Raw genomic sequence first — 26091 nt, forward strand, 5'->3', positions numbered from 1 at the left:
TATTCTGCAGGAAGGACAAAGAACAATTCACTTTTCAAAAAGAATAGTAATATAAAATATGAAAACTTCATTCTGTACTGTTCTATAATAAGAAATTCTTTTGCATCTAAGAAAGCCAAAGAAATAATTTATTCCTCTGCTATTTCAGTTGTTTTAGAAATGAACACATCTTTCACAGCCAGGTATAAATAGACATTTATTTAATATAATTTATAGTTACATAATTTTCATATTTCAATCATAATTGTCCATCAGATAAGAAAAAGCTTTTTAGATGTATACTAACCTTTTAGATATATACAGTTCTGGGGCGGGGAGAAATGTGATGTCTTGACACATAATCTAGAAAAACATCACAATATTTTCATTTTCAGCATATAAAGTCACCAGATTTTAGGAAGCAATTTGAAAAATTTTAAAAATGTAATTTACTACAAAAATATCCACTGGTATTAAATAATGCAATGTGGACCATTTTTGCTTTCATAATTGGCCGTGAGTGCATCAAGATGATATTATGTAAAATACTGTATATTTTGCAATGATTTCTAGCTACAAGAGTCTGACAAGATGACAAGAACTCTATGAAATATTTGCTTTAAAAGTAAAAACATCATACTAGAGCTGTTATTCTGAGAAGAAAAAAATATAGAAGTACCTTTTGGTTACCTGTTCATTTCTTTCCACTCCACAAATGCTAATCTAGATGAAAATTCTCTAATTTTCATTACGAAAATAGAATGACAGCCTTTTAAAATGTCTTTAATTGTGGGGGGTACTAGGAGCTCCTAACAACTATACCATTTTAGTTTATGTACTCCATTCTGCGTAACTCATTGTAGTTTACAGAAATTAAATACCAAAAGTGATTGTGTGAACCAAGCATTGTTATTAAAATCTGTTATTGCTATATCCACAAATGATCTAAAATTTTACTTTATTCACATATTTTTCTTTTTGTGAGATATTATTAAACCTTGTATGCTATTTTAATTTTTAGTTGAAAAGCTCTGCGGCATTTTTAAATTGGCTGAGATCATTATCTGCTTCAGTTGCACATTTCCATCTTCGAAGTTCTTCAATATCATTGGTGTTCCATAGTTTTTCAAAATACATCAAACTTTTTCTAAAAAAACCCAAACAGTTCAATATTAATATTAATCAATCAACCATCAATGTATGTATTTCCACTCTTATTTCATATGCATAAAATATTTATATATAATAAATGATAAACACAGTGACATACTCTCCTACTTGATGATGCAAAATAAATATAGCAGGGAGATGAGAAAACAGCAATAAAACTCCCCAAAAATTACTGCACAAAATTAACTGAAATAAATTAACTTTTAAATTAACTTAAAAGTTAACTTAAAGTTAAATTAAAATGGCACATATTCAGCTTCTGTGAAATTAAGATCAATTAGTTTTCATTCATGTTAAAAATTGATACTTTATATTTTAGTGCTTTTTCCCATTTAACTCATATTCTCTGGAATCAACTATCTAATACCCTTAAAACCCTTCTTTTTACATGTAAACCAGAATAACCTTCTTTCTTATTAACTGCTATTATTTTTGGGTAGCTCTTGCTTAATATCAATACATTCAGTGATTGTTCATAGTTAACTGAATGACAGAAGTTATGATCAGTCCACAAAGTTTCAGCCATTTCAGTGCCCTAAAGCAGCGATGGCAAACCTATGGCACAGGTGCTACAGGTGGCACACGAAGCCGTATCTGCTGGCATGCAAGCTTTTGCCCTAGATTAGTTCCAACATGCATACGTGTGCTGATCCGCTGACTTTAGACTTGTACAGACGCTCTGGGAGAGCATTTTTGGCTTCCAGAGAGCCTCCAGACCAGTGGTTCTCAACCTTTCTAATGCCACGACCCCTTAATAGAGTTCCTCATATTGTGGTGACCCCCAACCAATTCTAGTCTAGTGCCAATTCTCCCAACAGAGCTTTAAGCTGATTGGCAGGAAGGTCAGAGGGACAACCCCACTGTAAACGACTGATTGGCCAGATTGTAAAAATATGTTCCAAGACACCAGAATAGAAGTTTTAGTTCCTAATACCATGCAAAATGTGTCTTTTACCATGGTCTTAGGCGACCCCTGTAAAATGGTCATTCGACCTCCAAAGGGGTCCCAACCCCCAGGTTGAGAACCACTGCTCCAGAGGGATGGGGGACAGAGTTTTTACCCTCTCCCAGCTCCAGGGAAGACTTTCCCTCCCCAGGGAGCCTGGGGAGGGCAAAGCACGAGCCTACTGGGCCCACCGGAAGTTGGGAAACAGGCCTGCAGAGGGCCTCCAGGGGGCGGGGGAAGCTGTTTTCACCCTCGCAAGGCACTGGATTATGGGTGTGGGGACTCGTGCATACACAATAGTGCATGTCCACGCTTTTTCGGCACCCGAAGAAAAAAAGGTTTGCCATCACTACCCTATAGTCACATAAACTAAATTCAGGCCCACTTGAGCCCATCCCATTTATGATTACCTTTTCATCACCTGCCTATGTGCTATTGCCAGCAGGTCCTGTTATATTCTGCACCACTACTATACCATCCAGGCTCTTCTTTTTTGCTATGCTCTTTCACACTGGTGCAGCCAGGGCCTCTGTTCACATCCCACATCCTGCAACTAGGGCCTTCTCTTGTGAAAGACAGCCCTAGTTGCAAAAAATGGACTATCAGCCGGACTGTAAACTGAGGCCTTGGCAAGTTGTAAAAGAAGTTGTGACTAGTATAATAGTAAGGCACAGTGTGGTGGGAATGGCAGCAGGTAGGCAGGCAAACAAAAGAGAAGAGACTGGGGGAAATAGGCAAGGAGGGAGTTCAAGTGGGGGTAAACCCCTTACCTTACTAAGGCTCAGATCTGGGAGGAACCAAGCCAGAAATAACCTGGATCAGGATATGTCTTCACTTAACAACCAATAGGTTTCATTTAATGATAGCAATGGGAACTGTCAGGATTGTTAAGTGATGGACTCACATGCCATCACACTGTCATTAATTGAGGTATTTCTCTATATTGTGGTTGCACTGGTATTAGGACATGTCTTATATTGTTTATTATATTGTTTTATTGCTGCTATTGCGAATTATATTTTTGCTCATCTGTATTTCTTCCTAGACCAACAGGAATGCCCTAACTTCTTAGCAAAAGTGTCAGTAGACTTTAAACGATGACTTATACAACAAAAAAACGATTTTAAAAATTACTGGACTCTTATTAAACTGGTATAAAAATGATTATCTAGAACAGCTTTTTGCTAGCGATGTAACAACAAGCATACTTAGTACAATATCTTATACATATTAGGTTTGAGTAGAAATAGTGGATTATATAAATGGGACTGTAAGGAAAGTTGAAATTTTCAAAGGATAATACTCTCTTGAATTATATACAGTGGTACCTCTACTTAAGAACGCCTCTACTTAAGAACTTTTCTAGACAAGAACCGGGTGTTCAAGATTTTTTTGACTCTTCTTAAGTTCCATTTTCTACTTAAGAACCCGAACCTGGAAAAATTTCCCAGGAAATTTGAGATTGAAAACACAGGCAAAAATCTGCATGATACACAGCTTTTAACAGGGAAAGCTGCCAACCTCACTTGAAACCAATCCTAGAGATACTTAATAAATGTTTATAAGATACAGTACAGTTTTGCACATATGTGGATTTGCATGTATCCACATACACACATGCATGCAAGCCAAAAATCACATTTCAGAAAAGCCCAGACCAACCAAAATTATATTAACAGAACATATACTATTATTCCTAAAATTAGTTAACTTTATACTGTATAGCAAATATGTAAACTTCCTCTCACAAATGCATAAACAAACATGCACATTTCTGTGTTGCATTTCTCTTTGACATTTATAAGAATAAAGTGAGTAACAAAGTATTTTCTAACCTTTTCACATTAGCTGATCTTTCTAGTTCCTTTGATTTATAAGCTGCCTTTTTAAGAATTTCTTTTGGCACATCTGCCAGTTTAGCAACATTTAAACCATAGCTTCTTGCAGCAACTTCTTTAGTTATTTGATAAAGGAAAGTAACACAGTCAAGATGATTTTGTTCTTCAAAATCTAAAAAGAAAACATGTATTTATTAATCACTTTACAATGAATTATTTTAGTAAGATTTTGAAGTTATTTTTAATCAAATGTGTGCAAATCCCAAAGTTCAATTTTTTCTCTGGACCATGTTGATTCAATTATTCCAGACATGGTTTGGCAGTTTTCTGGAACTTAATCCTCTAAAATGGAAGTGCGCTAGTGGTTTTTTCTGGATCTTACTACAGATCACTTAAGAACAGAGGATTCATTTCTACAATAAGGACTAAGCCAAAATATCACTGAGAGAAGAAGCAGAATTCTGGGATTTTTCTAAATGTTCAGTTTCGGACATCCTTGTTATCTGCCATAGACACCTAGTGCTTAATAATTCCAATTCTGTTGCTCAATATTTTTAGCTTTAATCATATTAATTGCTTAATCATATTAATTGTTCTAACTCCTACTAAGATGACTAAAATTAAGACATAAGACAACCAAACAACTTTAAGAAATTACTGAAAAGAATTTATCAGTCTGATCAATTTGATATCACCCTACCATCTTCTGGTTTACTATGATCTTCATTCACGAGAAAAGACATATGGTAATTCTCAACATGAGTCGGATAGGCTATTTCCAGCTCACACAGTGGAGGATAATGGGTAACAAACAGTGTCAATGATCCAACCTAGAGAGAAATATATATATTTTAAGATTTGAAAGTATCAGCAAGCTGATAACCTATCATTTTCCTTTAATGAAATCTGATGTTTTAGTTTTGTCCTAGAGCATTAAATGTTCCTTAATCTACATCAATATTTAGAATTTTTATACATTAATATACATTTATAAATTGATCCTTCATTTTGCAGGTTAATCCTGGGTTAAACAAAGGACAAATTCCTTCATCTAACTTCAGTTATGTTAAATACCCTTCACTTCTAACAGAAGTTCTAGCATTAATTAAGTCTTAAGGAAGCATGACCCATTTGCACAGCCATTCACTTTCATACAAGGTGGGTACATTTTTTAAAGCTGGTATTGTTAGTGTGAGCACTTTTGCGTTACAGTTTTAAGTCTATAATTTCAATATCATTATTGCAAGTTTTGTTTTGAGCGTCACAAATTCTGAAAACCTTTCCAACTATTAGTGAAAAAGCAGCCAAAGTTAGAATCTTAGGGTTTTTCACGAGCATTGTAAAGTCAAGGCTAGATTGGGCAAAGTTGGTAAACACTGATTTGATTTGTTTGTAAATATGTATTATTATTGTTTTAATTAATAAACTTTGATCTCACATACAAACTATCAAAACTTTTGACATTAATTTGACTAAAAATTCAAATATTTCTTTTCAATAAGCCAAAGGCTTGCTACATATATCTGTCTCCCCCACTTTTCTTAAAGATGATTATTGACTAAGGATTATACTTAATCAAATAATATACTTACATTCTTAATGAAATGTTCTAGAGTAGCATATGCAATAGCAATTCCATCATGTGTACTAGTTCCTCTTCCTAGCTCATCCAAAATCACTAGTGAATGTGAAGTTGCTTTTTGAATAATTGATGCTGTATCTATTAATTCTTCCATAAATGTACTGCGACCCTTAAATACATTGTCTGAGGCACCCATTCTGCATCCAAAAACAAATGGACAAAGAAGTCTCAAAGAGAATAAAAGATAGAAAGAGTGTCTTGAAATTTTGCACAACAGACATGCCAGCAACTAAGGTACGTACTTACTTACTTACTTACTTACTTACTTACTTACTTACTTACTTACTTACTTACTTATTTGATTTATAGGCTGCCCTTCTCCTTGCAGACTTCAAAAGTATCTGCTGTATTTACAAGAATGTCTGGTACCAGAAGAAAGTTAGATCACAGCTATTAAATCCCCATCCCACGGGCTGGATTCATCAAGTGGCCATGCTCATGCTCACTTTTATTTATTTATTTATTAGATTTGTATGCCTCCCCTCTCCGTAGACTCGGGGCGGCTCACAACAATAACAAGAACAATGTAAGAACAAATCTAATAATTTAAAAAACACTAAAAACCCTATTATTAAAAGCTAACAAACACACAAACATTCCATGTATAAACTGTATAGGCCCGGGGGAGATGTGTCAGTTCCCCCATGCCTGACGGCAGAGATGGGTCTTAAGAACTTTACGAAAGGCAAGGAGGGTGGGGGCAGTTCTAATCTCCAGGGGGAGCTGGTTCTAGAGGATCGGGGCTGCCACAGAGAAGGCTCTTCTCCTGGGTCCCGCCAAACGACATTGTTTAGTCAATGGGACCCGGAGAAGGCCAACTCTGTGGGACCTAACCGGTCGCTGGGATTCGTGCGGCAGAAGGCGGTCCCGGAGGTATTCTGGTCCGATGCCATGAAGGGCTTTATAGGTCATAACCAACACTTTGAATTGTGCCCGGAAATTGATCGGCAACCAATGCAGACTGCGGAGTGTTGGTGTAACATGGGCATATCTTGGGAAGCCCATGATTGCTCTCGCAGCTGCATTCTGCACGATCTGAAGTTTCCGAACACTTTTCAAAGGTAGCCCCATGTAGAGAGCATTACAGTAGTCGAACCTCGAGGTGATGAGGGCATGAGTGACTGTGAGCAGTGAGTCCCGGTCCAGATAGGGCCGCAACTGGTGCACCAGGCGAAACTGGGCAAACAACACCCTCACCACAGCTGAAAGATGTTCCTCTAATGTGAGCTGTGGATCAAGGAGGACGCCCAAGTTGCGGACCCTCTCTGAGGGGGTCAATAATTCCCCCCCCCCAGGGTTATGGACGGACAGATGGAATTGTCCCTGGGAGGCAGGACCCACAGCCACTTCAGCGAAGGGCGGAAAATTCCCAATGTGATGCCGCTGCGACAACATGAGTTTTACATCCCTGAGTTAGATCAGCATTTTATGAACTTAAAGGTACAGGGACTAATGAAGTATTTACAGAAATATGCCAAGTTATCAGAAGAAGAATCAGTAAATTTTCCATCCAATCCATCTTGAGAACACTTCAGTGGCTAACAGATTGAAGAAGACTTAATGTAATATGTTTTTTATACACTTTAATTAATTTCATTTTATATATTCACATATATTCATACATTCATCATACAAGATCAACTGATGAAGATCAAAGTTCTACATTGAAAGAAAACTGCCAGATGTTCAAGCTAGTTTTAGAAAATGTTAAGATATATTGTTGCTGATAGATACTGAATAATTGAGAAAGGGAAAAAAACCTCAAAAGGAAAACAATACGTGATTCATCGTCTAGGTCTTTGATTATATTGATCATACAAAGCTGTGAAATATGCTTAGGGAAATGAGAATTCTATAATATCTTGTTATCTTGATGAGAAACCTAGGACAGGAAGTCTGGATTTAAAGAATTGAGTGAAGAGTACTTATTGGATGTGGCAACAGGAGGAGTAGATCTTACATCTCAAGGACAGGAATTGATGACAACTGAAGAACAACTCTTTGCAATTGAAAGCAAGGAACAAAGAATGATGACTAGAATGGCAAAAGAGAGGCAGAAGCTTTAATATAGGAAGACAAATACAATTAAAAATGGATGAAGAACTTAAATGGATTTCAATAAATGTTAATGAACTTAACATTTATTAAGGGAGAAAGTAGGAGGGAGAATGGGAGGGAGAAGGAAGGAAGGACTGATTAAAAGAGTAAGGATGAATGAAAGAAGGGAAAGATAAGGGAAAGGTAAAGAATTAGAGAAAGAAAGAATAATAAAAAGAGAAAGAGAGAGAAAGAAAGACAGAAAAAAAGAAAGAATAAAAGAGAGTAAGAATGAATGAAAGAAAAGAAAGACAACTTTGAGGATCAATTGTAAAGACCACTCACTCATTCAATGCCATCGTAGCTTTGAATGGTCACAGAATAAGTGGTTGTTAACTGAGAACTACCTGCATCTGAATATACCAACTTTTTTTTGAAATTCATTTTCTCTTTATTAAAGTTATAATAGAGCTATGCTACTGCTATAATTTTTAAAATTTCATTACATGATGTGCAACTGGGGCTGATTTTCTTCATAAAACAGCAGCATTCTTTAATTGGCTTCTACATTAGAATTAGCCTGTTCACAAAAGTACCCACAATAGGCATGTGGAGGCACAGGAAAAGGGATTACTGCTATAGTCTTAAATTGTTAATGTGAATACTTTGTGATAATCCTAAAAAAGAAAAAAAACCATATAATATTAGAACTGAGAAATAAGAGCTATTTCAAAGTTTTTGTTATCTTACCTGGTGAATATACCATCCACAATACCAATTCTTACTTCTTCAGCTGGTACATAAGAACCAATTTGTGCCATGATAGTAATCAATGCAACTTGTTTTATATAAGAGCTCTTTCCCCCCATGTTAGGTCCAGTGATTATCATTACTCTTTGACCATCTTCCTATAAAATGAACATCATAATTAGATTATTTAAAAACAAAGCTCATGGAAGTTTCAGATAATTGCTGATTGTATACAGATCACCTAATCAGTAGTGATGGGCGAACCAAACTGGTTGGGGTCCGTACTGAATTTTGCGGTGTTCGGTATGCTGAACCCGAACCCGAAATTTTTTGAAACTTTGGGCAAAGTTCGGGGTCACATTCAGCATTCGGAGCTTTGACGTCACCGGCAGGTTGTTAAGGACGCCAAGGTGATCACTTCCTGGATTCCATGGAATCCAGGAAGTGATCACCTTGGCATCCCTAGCAACCTGCCGGTGACGTCAAGGCTCCGTCCCCAGAATCTCTTCGTGAAAGGGATTCCCCAGCTCCTTCAAAGGGAGGTCTTCACATAAAAATAAACAATGTTTATCCCTCCCACAAAAAGATTCCGGGGGCGGAGTTTTGATGTCACGTATACCAGCAGGTTGCTAAGGACGCCAAGGTGATCACTTCCTAGATTCCATGAAATCCAGGAAGTGATCACCTTGGCGTCCTTAGCAACCTGCCGGTGACGTCAAGGCTCCGCCCCCTGAATCTCTTCATGGGAGGGATTCCCCAGCTCCTTCAAAGGGAGGTCTTCACGTAAAAATAAACGTGTTTATTTTTACGTGAAAGGACTGCCCTTTGCTTGCAGCACCGCTGCGGCGTCCTTTCACGTAAAAATAAACATTGTTTACTAGCAAATGTAATAGCTATCTGGTAGTGGGTTAGGATTGTAGTTCTCCTCCACAGGTCAGCCAGGAGCTGTGGCGATAGAATGGATGCCTTCTGCAGCACCCTGCTGGCCAAAATGAGGTGCGGAATGCTGGGCCCCCATGCCCCATTTTTGGCCTTAAGGGTCTCCTACAGCACCCTGCTGGGCAAAACATTTTGCCCCATTTTGGCTGGCAGAGGCATAGGCCAGTCCTTTGCTATTTCTAGGCCAGCCCCGTGGGCCAGATTTAAACTCAAAATTGAATTTGACAATGCTGTATGGCATATTTAGAGCTGTTTTTTTTAAATGTCCGCCTGGAATTAAAAAAACATTTTAATATTAAAAATCTGGAGCGTTGCATACACTGTTCCCCCTAAGCTGCGTGACCACACGGCCGCGCGCACAAAACCAAACTTTAACGCAGCACTTTCAAGTGCCGTGCAGTCTTGATGACTCACTCCATTTCCCACCCCCGCAGCAGTTGTCTTGGGTGACATCTGTGAAAAAAATTCAGGTGCTCAGCCATGAAAATGTGCTGCTCAGACACTATACTTATCCGCACATACCAAATAAATTAATAAAAAATAGAAGGAACATTGGTTGAATGAAAAAGAGCACTTCTCCAAACAGGAAGCAAGAGATTTGAAAGAATTGTTTATATGCATTACTATCCTTTACCTGAATTTATGTACACACATATTTTGTGTCATTCAAATATGGATGGATGATAATACAATAGTCTGTGTGATAAAGGATTCATGACTAGTCTAAATGATTTTTCATCATCTCTGTTGTTTCACATGCCTCAAAATCTTCTTTAGAAAGACCCAAGGTCTAGAATATATTTTAGAGCATGGAGAAAAGAAAGAGCCAACATAGAAATAAATATGAGACTATGTAGTTTTTTGTTTTCTAAATCTACAACTTAAGTGTAATTATCTAAAAACATAAGCATCTTAATGGTATATTCTGAATCTTTCATGGGAATTGCTGTTTGGACTCGGTCACCGTATTATTTAACAATTTTCTAAAAACTGAAAACAATGTTATGATTATCCTATCTCTTAAAAGTTGTACTTACTGACAAGAATGTATCATTTGGCACATATTGCTGTTGCTCTCCTAGTAACACATCTATTACAGGATGTTTCCCATTTTTTATCATTATTTCTGATCTTTCTTCTATTATGACAGGTCTGAAAAACAAATATATTTATAGACTGAATGTGGAATAAAGGCCCCAAACCATACGCTTTATCGAGCTTGAAACAAGCCAGCCATTTATTGATAAATGAAGCTCCATCAATTCTACCCAGAAACAATTTGATCTGGAGATGTTTCTGTGAACCTAAGGCACGTCTTATGAAAGGCCGTTTCGCCCTCTGGATGCTTCAGGGAAGCTTCCCTGATGGCCTGGAGTGCAAAAGAAACACCCAACGGACAAACCGGAAGAAAACACACTTCTGGTTTGCCATTGTGCTGCTTTTTGCACTCTGAGGGGGTTCAGGGAAGCTTCCTGAAGCCCCAGAGTGCAAAAAAACAGTACAATAGGCAACTGGAAGTACATTTTCTGAACTTCCAGATTGCCCATTGTGCTGTTTTTGCATTCCTGGGCTTCAGGAAGCTTCCCTGCACCCTCCAGAGAGCAAAAAAAAGCATAACAGCAAACCAGACGTGCATTTTCTGAACTTTGGTTTTGTCTGTTGTGCTGTTTATTGCACTGCAGGGCTTCAGGGAGCTTCCCTGAACCCTCTGGAGTGCAAAAAAACAGGAAGTTCCATTTTCCCAAACTTCTGGTTTGCCTGGTTTTTTACATCCCAGGCTTCAGTGAGGTCTGTGTGCATGCGCGGGGACAAGGGGATTGTGTGCAAGCTTAGGGGTAACATGGGGGGTGCACATGGGTGGGAGGGAGGGAGGGGAGGAAGGGGTGTGGGCATGTGCACGCATGCGACAACACACATACACACACACGCACACACACTTTTGGCACACAAACAAAAAAAAGGTTCACTATCACTGTTGTAACATGGCACGCAAGAATTGATAAGCACTTTTGTAATTTTACAATGTTTCCTGAATTATTCAAGTACTGTTATTTTTGATGATTACCTGCAATAATCTCCTTGTTTGGCTGCCTCAGCCAAGGAAAAAACACAGTCCACAGTTGCTAGATGACCCACAGCTTGAGACAGTGCATGATAATGCTCATTAAAATGACTAGAGCAAAAAGTACATTGGGAAGGAAAAAGAGTGAATGAAATTTTAACACTATGGTATAAGCAGTCAGCAATGCTACATCCAAAGTTTCTTATAGATGTTGTCTGCTTTCAATACACAGTCTAAGCATACATCTAATTACACATATACGGGGGGTGGGGGGGTGCCTGGGTACAGCTATGTGATCAAGAGGAAGAGATAAAAGATCCGTCACAAAGGAGTACTATGAAAATAATAGTAAAACTGTCAATACATGTAGTTCTTACAGGCGTCTGTAATATGGTAAATGATTTAGCTTTACTAGATAAATGGTCTAAGCAATGGAAACTGCAGTTTAATGTTTCCAAATGTAAAATAATGCACTTGGGGAAAAGGAATCCTCAATCTGAGTATTGTATTGGCAGTTCTGTGTTGGCAAATACTTCAGAAGAAAAGGATTTAGGGGAAGTGATTTCTGACTGGCTGCATAGCTAGAGGTATAACAAGCAGGAAGAGGGAGATTATGATCCCACTATATAGAATGCTGGTGAGACCACATTTGGAGTACTGTGTTCAGTTCTGGAGACCTCACCTACAAAAAGATATTGACAAAATTGAACGGGTCCAAAGACGGGCTACAAGAATGGTGGAAGGTCTTAAGCATAAAACGTATCAGGAAAGACTTAATGAACTCAATCTGTATAGTCTGGAGGACAGAAGGAAAGGGGGGGACATGATCGAAACATTTAAATATATTAAAGGGTTAAATAAGGTCCAGGAGGGAAGTGTTTTTAATAGGAAAGTGAACACAAGAACAAGGGGACACAATCTGAAGTTAGTTGGGGGAAAGATCAAAAGCAACATGAGAAAATATTATTTTACTGAAAGAGTAGTAGATCCTTGGAACAAACTTCCAGCAGATGTGGTAGATAAATCCACAGTAACTGAATTTAAACATGCCTGGGATAAACATATATCCATCCTAAGATAAAATACAGAAAATAGTATAAGGGCAGACTAGATGGACCATGAGGTCTTTTTCTGCCGTCAGACTTCTATGTTTCTATGTTTCTATGTTTCTTTACTTATGACAACAACTGAGACTTAATCTTCAGTTATTAAGCAATCACCAAGTTGTTAAGGGGATGGGAGAAAGAGTTGCCGCCCAGAAGTACTTGTCCTCCTACTGGGACTCACCCTCTGGTGGACAGCCCTTTTGCTTTCAAAAAGCTGCCTGCCCGGTAGAACTCTGTGCATTACAGTTAACAAAAATAGACTTTATAAACTTACTCTAAAAAACGCAGCCATTCAGAATTGCAGTCAAGAACCAGTTGCTCACGTAGCTGATTTAGCTTTCTGTAATTTTCTACAATAAAAGGAGTGTGGAAACGGCTTACAACCTTTGTGCTTGGAGAAAGAATCAAACAGGACATAAATGTGATTAATCAATTAATTTTTCAGCAGTGCATAAAATTAGGTCAGTATTGTCTTAGGATTAATATTTCTGAGAGATCATTATAACATAATTGTGTGAGTGTATATACACACACACATGCACACAAACAAACAAACAAATACATATTCTTCTCACTCCTATGGGTGGTTTGTATTTTCCTAAATCTCAGCTCCTCTACCATAGGTCTGGGAGCTGCACTGTAGTCTTCTGGGCAAAGATCTCTGATGTTGTTCCTGGGATCTGTTGCAGTCATTCACCCAACTTTGGAATCACTGTCTCAAGTGCCCTTACTATCACCTGGACCTTCTAACTCTTCTAATATTGTCCCAAATCCTTATGATCTGTAATACTGATGCCAACCAATTTGGCACAATGGTTAAAGAAACTGAACTAGAAACCAGAAGACCATAAGTTTTTGTTTTATTTTAAGCATGAAGCCAACTGTAAATAACTTTACACCAGTCATTCTCTCTCAGCCCTAGAAAGAAGACCAAACTACCGCCAAAATATTGTCAAGAAAACTGTATGGTCTACTTTGTTGCTAAGGGCACACCAAAAGTGATATTGTAAAAAATGATACTGATTCAGGTATATAGTTCAGCACTTTATATTGTAAGTTCTGTTATCAGAAACATCAATATATAAACATCATTGAAGTAATTAATACAATAAATAGTAATTAGGATTTATATTAAAATACATACCTGCTAACTTTAATCCAATCTAATGGTACAGAAGATACAACTGAATTTTTAACTTCAATCTGAAACTGAAATACCAAATAATAAAGTATTAGATTTATTAATTGGATTTGTATGCTGCCCCTCTCCGAGGACTGATTAATATTGTTTTAGAACAATATTCTGTAGTACTTGAACAGGTAGCAGAAGTTCTTCATAATTATCAATTATGCATTTGATGACATAATTCTGTTCCAAAAATGTCAGTATGTACAGTAATACCTTGTCTTACAAACCTAATTGGTTCCGGAAGGAGGTTCGTAAGGCTAAAAGTTCGTAAAATGAAACAATGTTTCCCATTGGAAACAATGTAAAAGCGATTAAAGCGTGCAGGGGGGGGGGGGAATCGCAAAATGGTGCTCCGCTGGGCGCCGCCGCCCGCCTGTCACCTTCTGAAACAGCCAGCTGGCTTCTCGGCATTCTCCTGAGCGCCGAACCCGGAAGACTCGGAGAGGGGCGGTAGCTGAAATGAATCTTAAAATATTTCTCTATTTCATAACTTTAATTACCCCGAGTTAAACAGAGTTCTGGGTAAAGCATTGTCTTATAATATGTTATATTAAATTGTTTTCTTTTGTGTCCCTGTACCATAAATTAGCTGATGCAATTTTATACAGTACTTAGTTCTTGTAATTACTGTAATTGACTTTCAATTATTAGCAAAGGTACACTTACAAACAGATGTTGACATTCTCTAATTTATTATAGCAGTTGACGCTTTTAATAAAGTTTACCCAAAACTTTATTTTTATAATATAACCTCTGGTACATTGTTAGTAAATTTACATACTAAACATATTTTTCTTTATGATACTAGCCTTAAAACAACTTAAAATTACCTTCCTGTTTAGCTCCAATTTACTCAATAAAAGAAAACAAATTTTTTGCTGTAAAAACATGATCAGAAGTACATGGTTGATAAAATTCATTTAACATTGCATAGACAAACACTACAGCATAATAAAGATAAATATATTACCTCTTGCCCTGATACTGATACGTAATCTACAGAGGAGGAATTTAGCATTTTTCGTACATCCTGAATATGATTCTGGATTTGACAGAGTATCGTCAGAATCTCATCCCGTCTCTTCCTTATTAAAGGAAAATCATCAAGATCCTTGAATAGTTCAGTTTTGTCCCCAATCCTAAAAGAAAATTCAAATTAACTTTTAATTCAATACCAGATATTTGTTTAACACTAACAAAATAAGCAAATGCATACAAATAATATTAATATGATCTAAAAGCTAACAGTAAAGGTTCCCCTTTCACTTATGTGCTAGTTATTCCTGACTCATCTCAGTTTCAAAGTCAAAGAGCCAAAACTGTCCAAAGATGTCTCCAGGGTCATGTGGCCGGCATGGCTAAATGTGAAGGTGAACAGAAGGTAACAGCATGGAACATTGTTACCTTTCCACCAAAGGTGTCCCTATTTTTCTATTTGCATTTTTACATGCTTTCGAACTGCTAGGCTGGCAGAATCTGGGACAGATTATGGGAGCTCACTCAGTTACATGATGCTAGGGATTTGAACCGCCAAACTGTCAACCTTTCTGATTGAAAAGCTCAGTGTCTTAGCCACTGAACCACTGCGGCCCTTTGTGCATATTATCTAGGGCACTATAATTTAATTGTAGAAAAAAAAGATTAGATCCAGAAAAAAGAACTTCTTCACAGTTAGTTTAATTCTTTGAGTATAAAGGGGGGGGGGGGTTAGGTTTGAGAGAGAAACAAACTATGAGACATACACTCTTCATTTTTGGAAAGGCCAAAAAGGAGTGGTGCACTCAAGATGGACCACATCCAAACTCTAATAGATCTGGAAAGTCAGTTCAAAATTCAGTTAGGCTGAGATAGTCTTACAGAATTTAATAAGAACTCTAAAAATAATCTAACATAACTTATTAATTAACATTTTTAATAAAAAAAGTATCTATTATCTATGTTAGATCATGTATATGTATGAATGAATTGCATTACAAACAATTTGAGAAAAGGTGGGAAAGGTGAAGAGAACTGAACTTTTGTTACAATCACAATTCACTTACAAAAGGAAGTCACTGCATCATACCTACACAGTACCCACAAAGTTATAAATTCTATACTTAATTTACTTACTTTGCTGCTTCTTCATTAAGTTTACTTAAATATTTTTTTGTTGAACTAAGCAATTCAGGAATTTCCAAGAGGCTTTTATGCAGCAAAGATGCCCGTACTTGAACTTGTATAGCTGGGACCAGTGCTTTGACTGCTGTTTTCAAGTTAGAGAGTGTGCTTACTACCAAGTAGAATTCTTGAATAGAACACTGAAAACATAAACAAATATCATTTAACATGATCAGTCTTGAGGTTACAATAATCTTGCAAAGCTTTCAAATCTAACAAATGAAGTTGTTCAAGATGATACAAAAGTCTGTTGTACAAGTTCTAATACTCTGATTATATAAACAAAGTTTGTTTTATTCTCTCCTTAATTTTGGACATACACTGAAATACAGTGATACCTTGTCTTACAAACTTAATTGGTTCCGGGATGAGGTTCTTAAGGTGAAAAGTTTGTGAGACGAAACAATGTTTCCCATAGGAATCAATGGAAAAGCGATTAATGCGTGCAAGCCCAAAATTCACTCCTTTTGCCAGCCAAAGCGCCCGTTTTTGCGCTGCTGGGATTCCCTTGAGGCTCCCCTCCATGGGAAACTCCACCTCCGGACTTCTGTGTTTTTGCGATGCTGCAGGGGAATCCCAGCAGGAGAATCCCAGCAGTAAAATCCCAGCATCGCATAAAAACACCAAAGTCCTTGAAACCCGTGATGCTGCGATTTCACTGAGGCTCCCCTCGCTGGGAAACCCCACCTCCGGATTTCCGTTGCCAGCGAAGCGCCCATTTTGCGCTGCTGGGATTCCCCTGCTGGGATTCCCCTGCAGCATCAAAAAAACACCGAAGTCCGGAGGTAGGGTTTCCCATGGAGGGGAGCCTCAGGGGAATCCCAGCAGTGCAAAAACGGGTGCTTCGCTGGCAACGGAAGTCCGGAGGTGGGGCATCCCAGCGGCGGCGGTGGGTTTGTAAGGTGAAAATAGTTTGTAAGAAGAGGCAAAAAAATCTTGTATCTCGAAAAGTTTGTATGACGAGGCGTTTGTAAGACGAGGTATCACTGTATATGCATCCTGATTTCAACTGTTCTGGTAGGAAGAGAATTGACTTCGTTATGATACGTTTAAAACTGACCTAATTTAAATAAAATTTTAAACTGTAATGTTAAATACCAAACATAGCTTTAAAATAGTTAATGAATTTGAAGAAGCAAGGGTATTATATAAGAAACATGGACAGTTTTAAGAGCTTAGATATTTCCAATTATTTTCTGCCTTACAGTGTATAAAACACATTTCAGGAAAAATTGCCTGTGTTTAAATATAATAGGAATGTCTTTTGTAAATTATCTGCAGTCTTACCTTTTTATGATAAATACTACAGATTCCTCTCTCAACATCTGGAACCTTATACAATAGAGACATGATTTGACCAAGAACATTTGATTCTGAGGAAAGTATCTCAGTCACTGCATCAAGTCGGGAAGTAATTTCACTGTAAAACAGAGGATAAATTAGATAAATAAAATCTTACTTCTTTTCTTCATTTTCAATAATTACTCCAAACAGGAATAATAATGATCTATGGATATATTGTAACATGCCTGGAAGAAACAGTCTCCCTTATTCTGATGCTAAAAGAATAATATGAATTTAATCAAGCTAACCTTTGATTATAAGAAATACCGTAAATGGGATATCATAGTTCTCCCTGTGTCCAAGACGCACTTTGATCTGTCTTCTATATCACAAATATACAGTTTATGCATGGTATGTTTGTGTGTATGTTTTGCTTTTTAATAAAGTGTTTTAGTGACTTTTAATTATTAGATTTGTATTACATTGTTTTATTATTGTTGTGAGCCGCCCCGAGTCTGCGAAGAGGGGCGGCATACAAATCTAATAAATTATTATTATTATTATTATTATTATTATTATTATTATTATTATTATTATTTAAACATTTGTCACTTTACATTAATGGAAAAATTCTACTGACATTTAATAATCTCTAGCTCCTGAATCTCCCTGCTTTTTCTTCCCATATCTCAATCTTGCCTCATAACATCTATTTGTGAAGATAAATATGGTTTCTCAAAGGGTTAAGTCTACATTAAGGGTTTTGTGGGCCCTATTACTCCTGCTGTCATCACCTTCAACCTAATTGCTGCCTGTACCAGTCAGCTAATTAGCATGGCAAAACACTGAAGTTGTTTCCTTAACCTCACTGGGAAATGAACTCATCTCTATCCAAATTTACTATTTGTAAATCAACTTGGTTTCATAAAAGTCATTACCTCTTCGTTTTCATCAGTAATTCATTATATACAGTAGGTATTGGCAGAAACATGCAGATTTCATTATGTAATTTACAACACAGCATACCAGTTTGAATTAGAGTGTGATAACATATTATGACAGAGTCCAAAGGCTCTGATCCTCTGCTGTAAAGTTAATCTGCACTTTAATCATTTTCACATATGGCTATGATACACAGTTCCAATAATCTAACACCAACATGGCAAACACTGCCTGCAGTAATCCTCAGTATTAAAAAGGGAGAGTAGGAGGGAAAGGGTCAATAGGCACAATCTGATATCAAGCGACCTATTTTTTCTACCTCTCATAGAATCATGTTTTGAAATACAGTCCGAAGAATTATACACTATAAAATCATAGAGGATTATCTTCAGCTTACTTAACAAAAGAAACATACCGATATAAAAGGCAGTTTTAAATGCTTTCTGCTTCAGTTCTATTATAGTTCTGTGACAAATAGACTATCACAAATATTATCAGAAGTTAGCAATTCAAAAGACATCATTTTGGTTTTATTTGGTATTATCTTATACTATTATAATTTATGTTTTAAAAACTGCATTTAATATAAAACTGAATTATATAGAATTGTCATATTTAGTTTAAATTACACATTTCTTTATTTAACTGAATGCAATATTAACCTGATTTCAAGATGGACACAGTGGCAAAGCAAGACTAGATGCAAAAATACTAAATATCCACTGAATACAATAAATGCTATTAAAATATATATTTATGAATAATATTTTGTAAGTATTGATTTATACAGAGATTTAAGAATAGTCCAAATCAAGCTCTATATTTTTATGATAGACACCTTTGGGGAATAAAATTGTTACTAAAAAAATGAAAATGGTATCTCTCAATGAAGAATTCAAACATTGTTAACAAAGAATAATGAATGTCTGTAAATGATAATGGAAGTCTACAGTTTTGTAAAGAAATCTCACCCAAAAAAATGAGATAATCGTGGCAAAGCGATGCAGCATAGAATGGCTATTTGTATGACAATTGTGAGCTATACTAATTTCCCTCATTCTTAAAAGTAGGAGTAAATTATTATTAAGGGTAATCTAGATTTAGCCAGAAACTAAATTTGCATATCAAACTTATAGCAATATTTATAACTTATTGTAAGTATTTATATAATTGAGCAAATTTCTTCTGTTATATTACAGAAAATACGATGTTCCATATAAAATAGAGTGGTTTTAAATAAATTATATTCTCATTTCATAAATGTTTAAGCAAAACAAATTCTACTTGACTGATGAGTAATATTGTGGATGAGAAAAATGCATATAAGAATATGACGAATGCACAAGAGGATGAGAGAAAAATGTTATTTAAACTATATAGAGAAGTGAAGTTATAAAGGAGAAAGTCAAAGAGGGCAAGGAATGGTTAAGATTAAAAGAAAAAACCAAATACAGTGATCCCTCGAGTTTCGCGTCCTCGAGCATCGCGAAAGGGCTATATCGCGAGTTTTCAACCCGGAAGTAAACTCCACCATCTGCGCATGCGTGCCCTTCCACGCATGCGTAGATGGTGGAGTTTCCCCGCCGGGCAGAGGCTTCCCTGGGTCTTCCCCCTCTTGCCCCGGTAAGACCCCAGCGGCGGCGCGAGCAACAGCGTGGGCTGGCGGGCGGCACGCGCGCGGGAAACCCCAGCTCCGCTTCCCAGCTGGGAAGCGGAGCCGGCAACAGCGTGGGCGGGCAGGCAGCGCGCGCGAGCTTGGGGACACCCCACCTCCGCTTCCCAGCTGGGAAGCGGAGCTAGGGTGTCCCCACCGCGCGCGCGTTGCTGGGGAAAGCGCGTGCGCTTGGAGACACCCCACCTCGAAGCGGAGCTAGGGTGTCCCCACCCGCGCGTGCGTTGCTGGGGCCGCTTCCCAGCTGGGAAGCAAAGCTGGCAACAGCGTGGGCGGGCGGGCGGCGCGCGCGAGCTTGGGGACACCCCACCTCCGCTTCCCAGCTGGGAAGCGGAGCTAGGGTGTCCCCACCGCGCGCGCGTTGCTGGGGAAAGCGCGCGCGCTTGGGGACACCCCACCTCCGCTTCCCAGCTGGGAAGCGGAGCTAGGGTGTCCCCACCGCGCGCGCGTTGCTGGGGAAAGCGCGCGCGCTTGGGGACACCCCACCTCCGCTTCCCAGCTGGGAAGCGGAGCTAGGGTGTCCCCACGCGCGCGCGCGTTGCTGGGGAAAGCGCGCACGAGCTTGGGGACACCCCACCTCCGCTTCCCAGCTGGGAAGCGGAGCTAGGGTGTCCCCACCGCGCGCGCGTTGCTGGGGAAAGCGCGTGCGCTTGGAGACACCCCACCTCGAAGCGGAGCTAGGGTGTCCCCACCCGCGCGTGCGTTGCTGGGGCCGCTTCCCAGCTGGGAAGCAAAGCTGGCAACAGCGTGGGCGGGCGGGCGGCGCGCGCGAGCTTGGGGACACCCCACCTCCGCTTCCCAGCTGGGAAGCGGAGCTAGGGTGTCCCCACCGCGCGCGCGTTGCTGGGGAAAGCGCGCGCGCTTGGGGACACCCCACCTCCGCTTCCCAGCTGGGAAGCGGAGCTAGGGTGTCCCCACCGCGCGCGCGTTGCTGGGGAAAGCGCGCGCGCTTGGGGACACCCCACCTCCGCTTCCCAGCTGGGAAGCGGAGCTAGGGTGTCCCCACGCGCGCGCGCGTTGCTGGGGAAAGCGCGCGCGAGCTTGGGGACACCCCACCTCCGCTTCCCAGCTGGGAAGCGGAGCTAGGGTGTCCCCACCGCGCGCGCGTTGCTGGGGAAAGCGCGCGCGCTTGGAGACACCCCACCTCGAAGCGGAGCTAGGGTGTCCCCACCCGCGCGTGCTTTGCTGGGGCCGCTTCCCAGCTGGGAAGCAAAGCTGGCAACAGCGTGGGCGGGCGGGCGGCGCGCGCGAGCTTGGGGACACCCCACCTCCGCTTCCCAGCTGGGAAGCGGAGCTAGGGTGTCCCCACCGCGCGCGCGTTGCTGGGGAAAGCGCGCGCGCTTGGGGACACCCCACCTCCGCTTCCCAGCTGGGAAGCGGAGCTAGGGTGTCCCCACCGCGTGCGCGTTGCTGGGGAAAGCGCGCGCGCTTGGGGACACCCCACCTCCGCTTCCCAGCTGGGAAGCGGCGCTAGGGTGTCCCCACGCGCGCGCGCGTTGCTGGGGAAAGCGCGCGCGCTTGGGGACACCCCACCTCCGTTTCCCAGCTGGGAAGCGGAGCTAGGGTGTCCCCACCGCGCGCGCATTGCTGGGGAAAGCGCGCGCGCTTGGGGACACCCCACCTCCGCTTCCCAGCTGGGAAGCGGAGCTAGGGTGTCCCCACGCGCACGCGCGTTGCTGGGGAAAGCGCGCGCGCTAGGGGACACACCACCTCCGCTTCCCAGCTGGGAAGCGGAGCTAGGGTGTCCCCACACACGCGCGCGTTGCAGGGGAAAGCGCGCGCGCTTGGGGACACCCCACCTCCGCTTCCCAGCTGGGAAGCGGAGCTAGGGTGTCCACACCGCGCGCGCGTTGCTGGGGAAAGCGCGCGCGCTTGGGGACACCCCACCTCCGCTTCCCAGCTGGGAAGCGGAGCTAGGGTGTCCCCACGCGCGCGCGCGTTGCTGGGGAAAGCGCGCGCGCTTGGGGACACCCCACCTCCGCTTCCCAGCTGGGAAGCGGAGCTAGGGTGTCCCCACCGCGCGCGCGTTGCTGGGGAAAGCGCGCGCGCTTGGGGACACCCCACCTCCGCTTCCCAGCTGGGAAGCGGAGCTAGGGTGTCCCCACGCGCGCGCGCGTTGCTGGGGAAAGCGCGCGCGCTTGGGGACACCCCACCTCCGCTTCCCAGCTGGGAAGCGGTGCTAGGGTGTCCCCACCGCGCGCGCGTTGCTGGGGAAAGCGCGCGCGCTTGGGGACACCCCACCTCCGCTTCCCAGCTGGGAAGCAGAGCTAGGGTGTCCCCACCGCGCGCGCATTGCTGGGGAAAGCGCGCGCGCTTGGAGACACCCCACCTCGAAGCGGAGCTAGGGTGTCCCCACCCGCGCGCGCGTTGCTGGGGCTGCTTCCCAGCTGGGAAGCGGAGCTGGCAACAGCGTGGGCGGGCGGGGCGGCGCGCGCGAGCTTGGGGACACCCCACCTCCGCTTCCCAGCTGGGAAGCGGAGCTAGGGTGTCCCCACCGCGCGCGCGTTGCTGGGGAAAGCGCGCGCGCTTGGGGACACCCCACCTCCGCTTCCCAGCTGGGAAGCGGAGCTGGGGTATCCCCACCGCGCGCGCGTTGCTGGGGAAAGCGCGCGCACTTGGGGACACCCCACCTCCGCTTCCCAGCTGGGAAGCGGAGCTGGGGTGTCCCCAAGCGCGCGCACACCCCAGGCGCGAGCAACGGGGTGGGCGGGCGAAGGGCGGGCGGCAGTGGAAGTAAAAACACCATCTGCGCATGCGCAGATGGTGTTTTTACTTCCGCACCGCTACTTTGCTAAAAATCGATCATCGCGTGGGGTCCTGGAACGGAACCCTCGCGATGATCGAGGGATCACTGTACAATAAATACAGTACAGGTCAGTAAAAGGGCAAAATGAGGTACTCATGGAGATGGAATTAAAAATAAGTAGGAGGAAAAATTAGTGAAGGCCAAGAAAAAAAATCTCATATTCCTAACTAGGGGAAAATAACCCAGCATTCTGGTCCTTATCCTTAGAGAAATAGCCAACTCTTCATAGCTGGGACTAACACAGATATACTGTTATTGTTGTTAGTTAGGAAGTCATGTCTGACCCATCGCGACCCCATGGACAACTTCCCTCCAGGCCTTCCTTCCTCTACCATCCCCTGGAGACCATTTAAGCTCACACCGACTGCTTCAATCACTCCATCCAGCCAGCTCATTCTCTGTCGTCCCCTTCTTTTGCCTTCAATCATTCCCAGTATTAGGCTTACTTCTCATTAGGTGATTGAAGTATTTGAGTTCCATCTTCAGGTTCTGACCTTCTAAAGAGCAGTCAAGGTTGATCTCCTCTAGGACTGACTGGTCTGATCGCCTTGCAATCCAAGGGACTCGCAGGAGTCTCCTCCAGCACCATAGTTTCAAAGGCTTTGATTCTTTGTTGCTCAGCCTTTCTTATGGTCCATACATTACTACTGGAAAAACCATAGCCTTGACTAAATACACTTTTGTTAGCAGGGTGATGTCTCTGTTTTTTAGTATGTGCCATACATACTAAATTATATTTGCCATAGCTTTCCTCCCCAGGAGAAAGCGTCTTTTAATTTCTTGGCTATAGTCCCAGATATCTATGTAGACATACATATATATAGAATGGTCAATTTCTGAATACTTAGCTTCTGCTTATAAATAATGTCCTTTATTTTTGCAGTCAATTGATTAATCTACCCAAGCCATGTCCTTGAAATTTTTATTGGCTGCTATTCAGAGAATATGGGAGTTCTGATATGAAGTCTTGCATAGCTTTTAAGATGACTGGGTCCCTACTTTTCCCTTTTCTAAATATTGGAAACTATGCTTTTTTCCAATGTTTTGATATCTTACCAGTTCTCTATGAGTTTTCAAAGATTAGACTCAATTATTCCAGATCACTTGTCAGCACTTTCAACATTAGAGAATTAATTTAGAAACATAGAAGTCTGACGGCAGAAAAAGACCTCATGGTCCATCTAGTCTGCCCTTATACTATTTTCTGTATTTTATCTTAGGTTACAAATTGCTTGTTAGCCATTCTCAGTTATGGGGTGCAGTCAATAGGTCCCTGCATGAGTTTTCACTACTCAAGTAGCTTGACAATTGAGCCTAAACTGTAAATTAGTTCAAAGGTTTAAGTATTTTCCATAGAATGAGAAGCTGAAGTAAAAAAAAAAAGTTTGTTTGTTTGACTGCATTGGAATAAGACAGAATAGAAACATAGAAACATAGAAGACTGACGGCAGAAAAAGACCTCATGGTCCATCTAGTCTGTCCTTATACTATTTCCTGTATTTTATCTTACAATGGATCTATGTTTATCCCAGGCATGTTTAAATTCAGTTACTGTGGATTTACCAACCACGTCTGCTGGAAGTTTGTTCCAAGGATCTACTATTCTTTCAGTAAAATAATATTTTCTCATGTTGCTTTTGATCTTTCCCCCAACTAACTTCACATTGTGTCCCCTTGTCCTTGTGTTCACTTTCCTATTAAAAACACTTCCCTCCTGGACCTTATTTAACCCTTTAATATATTTAAATGTTTCGATCATGTCCCCCCTTTTCCTTCTGTCCTCCAGACTATACAGATTGAGTTCATTAAGTCTTTCCTGATACATTTTATGCTTAAGACCATTTGCATGTCCTTGGCGGTGAATTCTTCTAAGGTAGAAAAGTATGGGGGAGGGTGGGGGTGTTTACAATTTACATAATAAAAATTCTTAATAAAAATAATTTATATAGTATGTGTGTATGTGTAGCTGTACCCAGACCAATTTGGGCTTTTGAGTGCATGGAAATAAGGCCAAGCACTTATTTCAGGGTTTAAAAAGTATAAGACAGGGTCTTATTTTCGGGGAAACATGGTATATGGGAGGGGGGGTGTATAAGTGTGCGCGCACACACACACATGCATACATGTACATATAACATACACATATATTTTATTAAGAATTTTTTACTATAGGAAGACCCAATGGGAATTAAAGTTAAAGAAAGAAAAGATAATAGAAAGAATGAGTAAAAGTGCAAGAAAAAAGAAGGAATATAGTAAGAACAAACATCTAAAGAAATAATTTTTAATTTTCATCACAAGTATAAATATATTTAGTGACTCTTTAAAGCCCCCTAATGTTACAAACATCACAACATGGGCAAGCCCACTATGGTTGTAGGTCGAGGACTACCTTATCTTATCTCTGATCTACAAACAAATCAACAAAATATCTTTCCCTCCCCCCTATCCTGGTATCAGCCAAAAAGCCAAAAATGAAAACGAATGGTTTAAATATTTAGTTTTTAAGTACAAACAACAGCTTCTTTTTGTTACTAGAAAAATGAAATATATATGTGAGATTGGTAAGTAAATCTTCAAATTTGAATTACAATAGAAAGTAACAGGAACTGATCTCCCTTGCATCTAAAAGAAAGTTAAATTAACTCCCTACTCCCACAAAAATCTTCCAATTTTCATTGGAGGCAGAAAGTTTTCCTCTCTTTTCTTAACCTTCTAGCTAAAATTCTGACAATTCTATAGGGTTACTAACACGTTTTCTATTGCTCTCACTCAAACTCTTTCTAGAATTATTTTTATGAAATAACATTTTCTTCAGAGCTGATGAATGACACTAGTGAAAATATTCATGAATGTGTTTAGGATGATTATGTGTAGAATGCAAATCTAACTCTAGTCGGCTAAATGACAATCAGGGACTTTTGTTATGCATGAATGAAGTGCAATTTCAGCAACATGTGCCAAGAAAACGAGGAAATCAGTGAAAAAAAGATGAATTATTAAAAGCTTGCTTGACTTAGAAGATATAACAGAATAGTAAAAATGTGCTGATACTCATATTTATGAGTTCTAATGAACTATGACTTAAACATAACTTCTAAAGAGAGCCATGTTTCTGATCACTTTGAAATGTAACACTGCCCTTAAATAAACAATTTGGTAGCATTTTCTACAATAAAGACTTCATCATCTGAATCGTTACCCAGTGAAAATCTATAAACAACCAGTAAACATCTTTGAGGAATTTAGAAGAAGTAACTAGACCGTCACAACCTGGATTTTAACTGAATCACTATATATTTTCTATGGAGTTATTACTAATCCTGAATCCTGAATGTTCTTCTGTTTTTTTATCTCAGTGGCCTTATAAAACAAGGGATATGTTTGTACAAAAAGATTCTTGGCAGGCCACTATCCAGAACATTCCATGTCTTTTTTATAAAAACAATCTTCTAATCATGCTTTTCCTCTCCTGGATTTACATTCCGGTACTGCTGGATTTATTGTCCTATAATTCAGTTTAAAAACTCTATCGTTTGAGCAATTTAAAATATTACCTAAAATAGAAT

General features: G+C 40.5%; 2 protein-coding genes across 2 annotated transcripts in view; both read right to left on the bottom strand.

The window, feature by feature from the left end:
* The window catches only part of FAM151B (family with sequence similarity 151 member B), a 786337-nt gene that overhangs the window by 651454 nt on the left and 108792 nt on the right, over positions 1–26091 (bottom strand). The window lies entirely within an intron of this gene.
* Positions 178–26091, bottom strand: part of MSH3 (mutS homolog 3) — a 59318-nt gene continuing 33404 nt past the window's right edge. Inside the window, exons 12-23 of the mRNA XM_070743088.1 lie at positions 17106–17238; positions 15771–15958; positions 14629–14797; positions 13614–13678; positions 12744–12860; positions 11367–11474; positions 10339–10453; positions 8363–8520; positions 5526–5712; positions 4634–4763; positions 3931–4105; positions 178–1126 (exon numbers count right to left, since the gene is read on the bottom strand). Of these exons, the coding sequence (XP_070599189.1) occupies positions 997–1126; positions 3931–4105; positions 4634–4763; positions 5526–5712; positions 8363–8520; positions 10339–10453; positions 11367–11474; positions 12744–12860; positions 13614–13678; positions 14629–14797; positions 15771–15958; positions 17106–17238 (1675 nt within the window). The 3' untranslated portion in view covers positions 178–996. The remainder of the gene's footprint in view (positions 1127–3930; positions 4106–4633; positions 4764–5525; positions 5713–8362; positions 8521–10338; positions 10454–11366; positions 11475–12743; positions 12861–13613; positions 13679–14628; positions 14798–15770; positions 15959–17105; positions 17239–26091) is intronic.

This window comes from Erythrolamprus reginae, chromosome 2 (assembly GCF_031021105.1).
Source record: "Erythrolamprus reginae isolate rEryReg1 chromosome 2, rEryReg1.hap1, whole genome shotgun sequence".
NCBI lineage: Eukaryota > Metazoa > Chordata > Lepidosauria > Squamata > Dipsadidae > Erythrolamprus > Erythrolamprus reginae.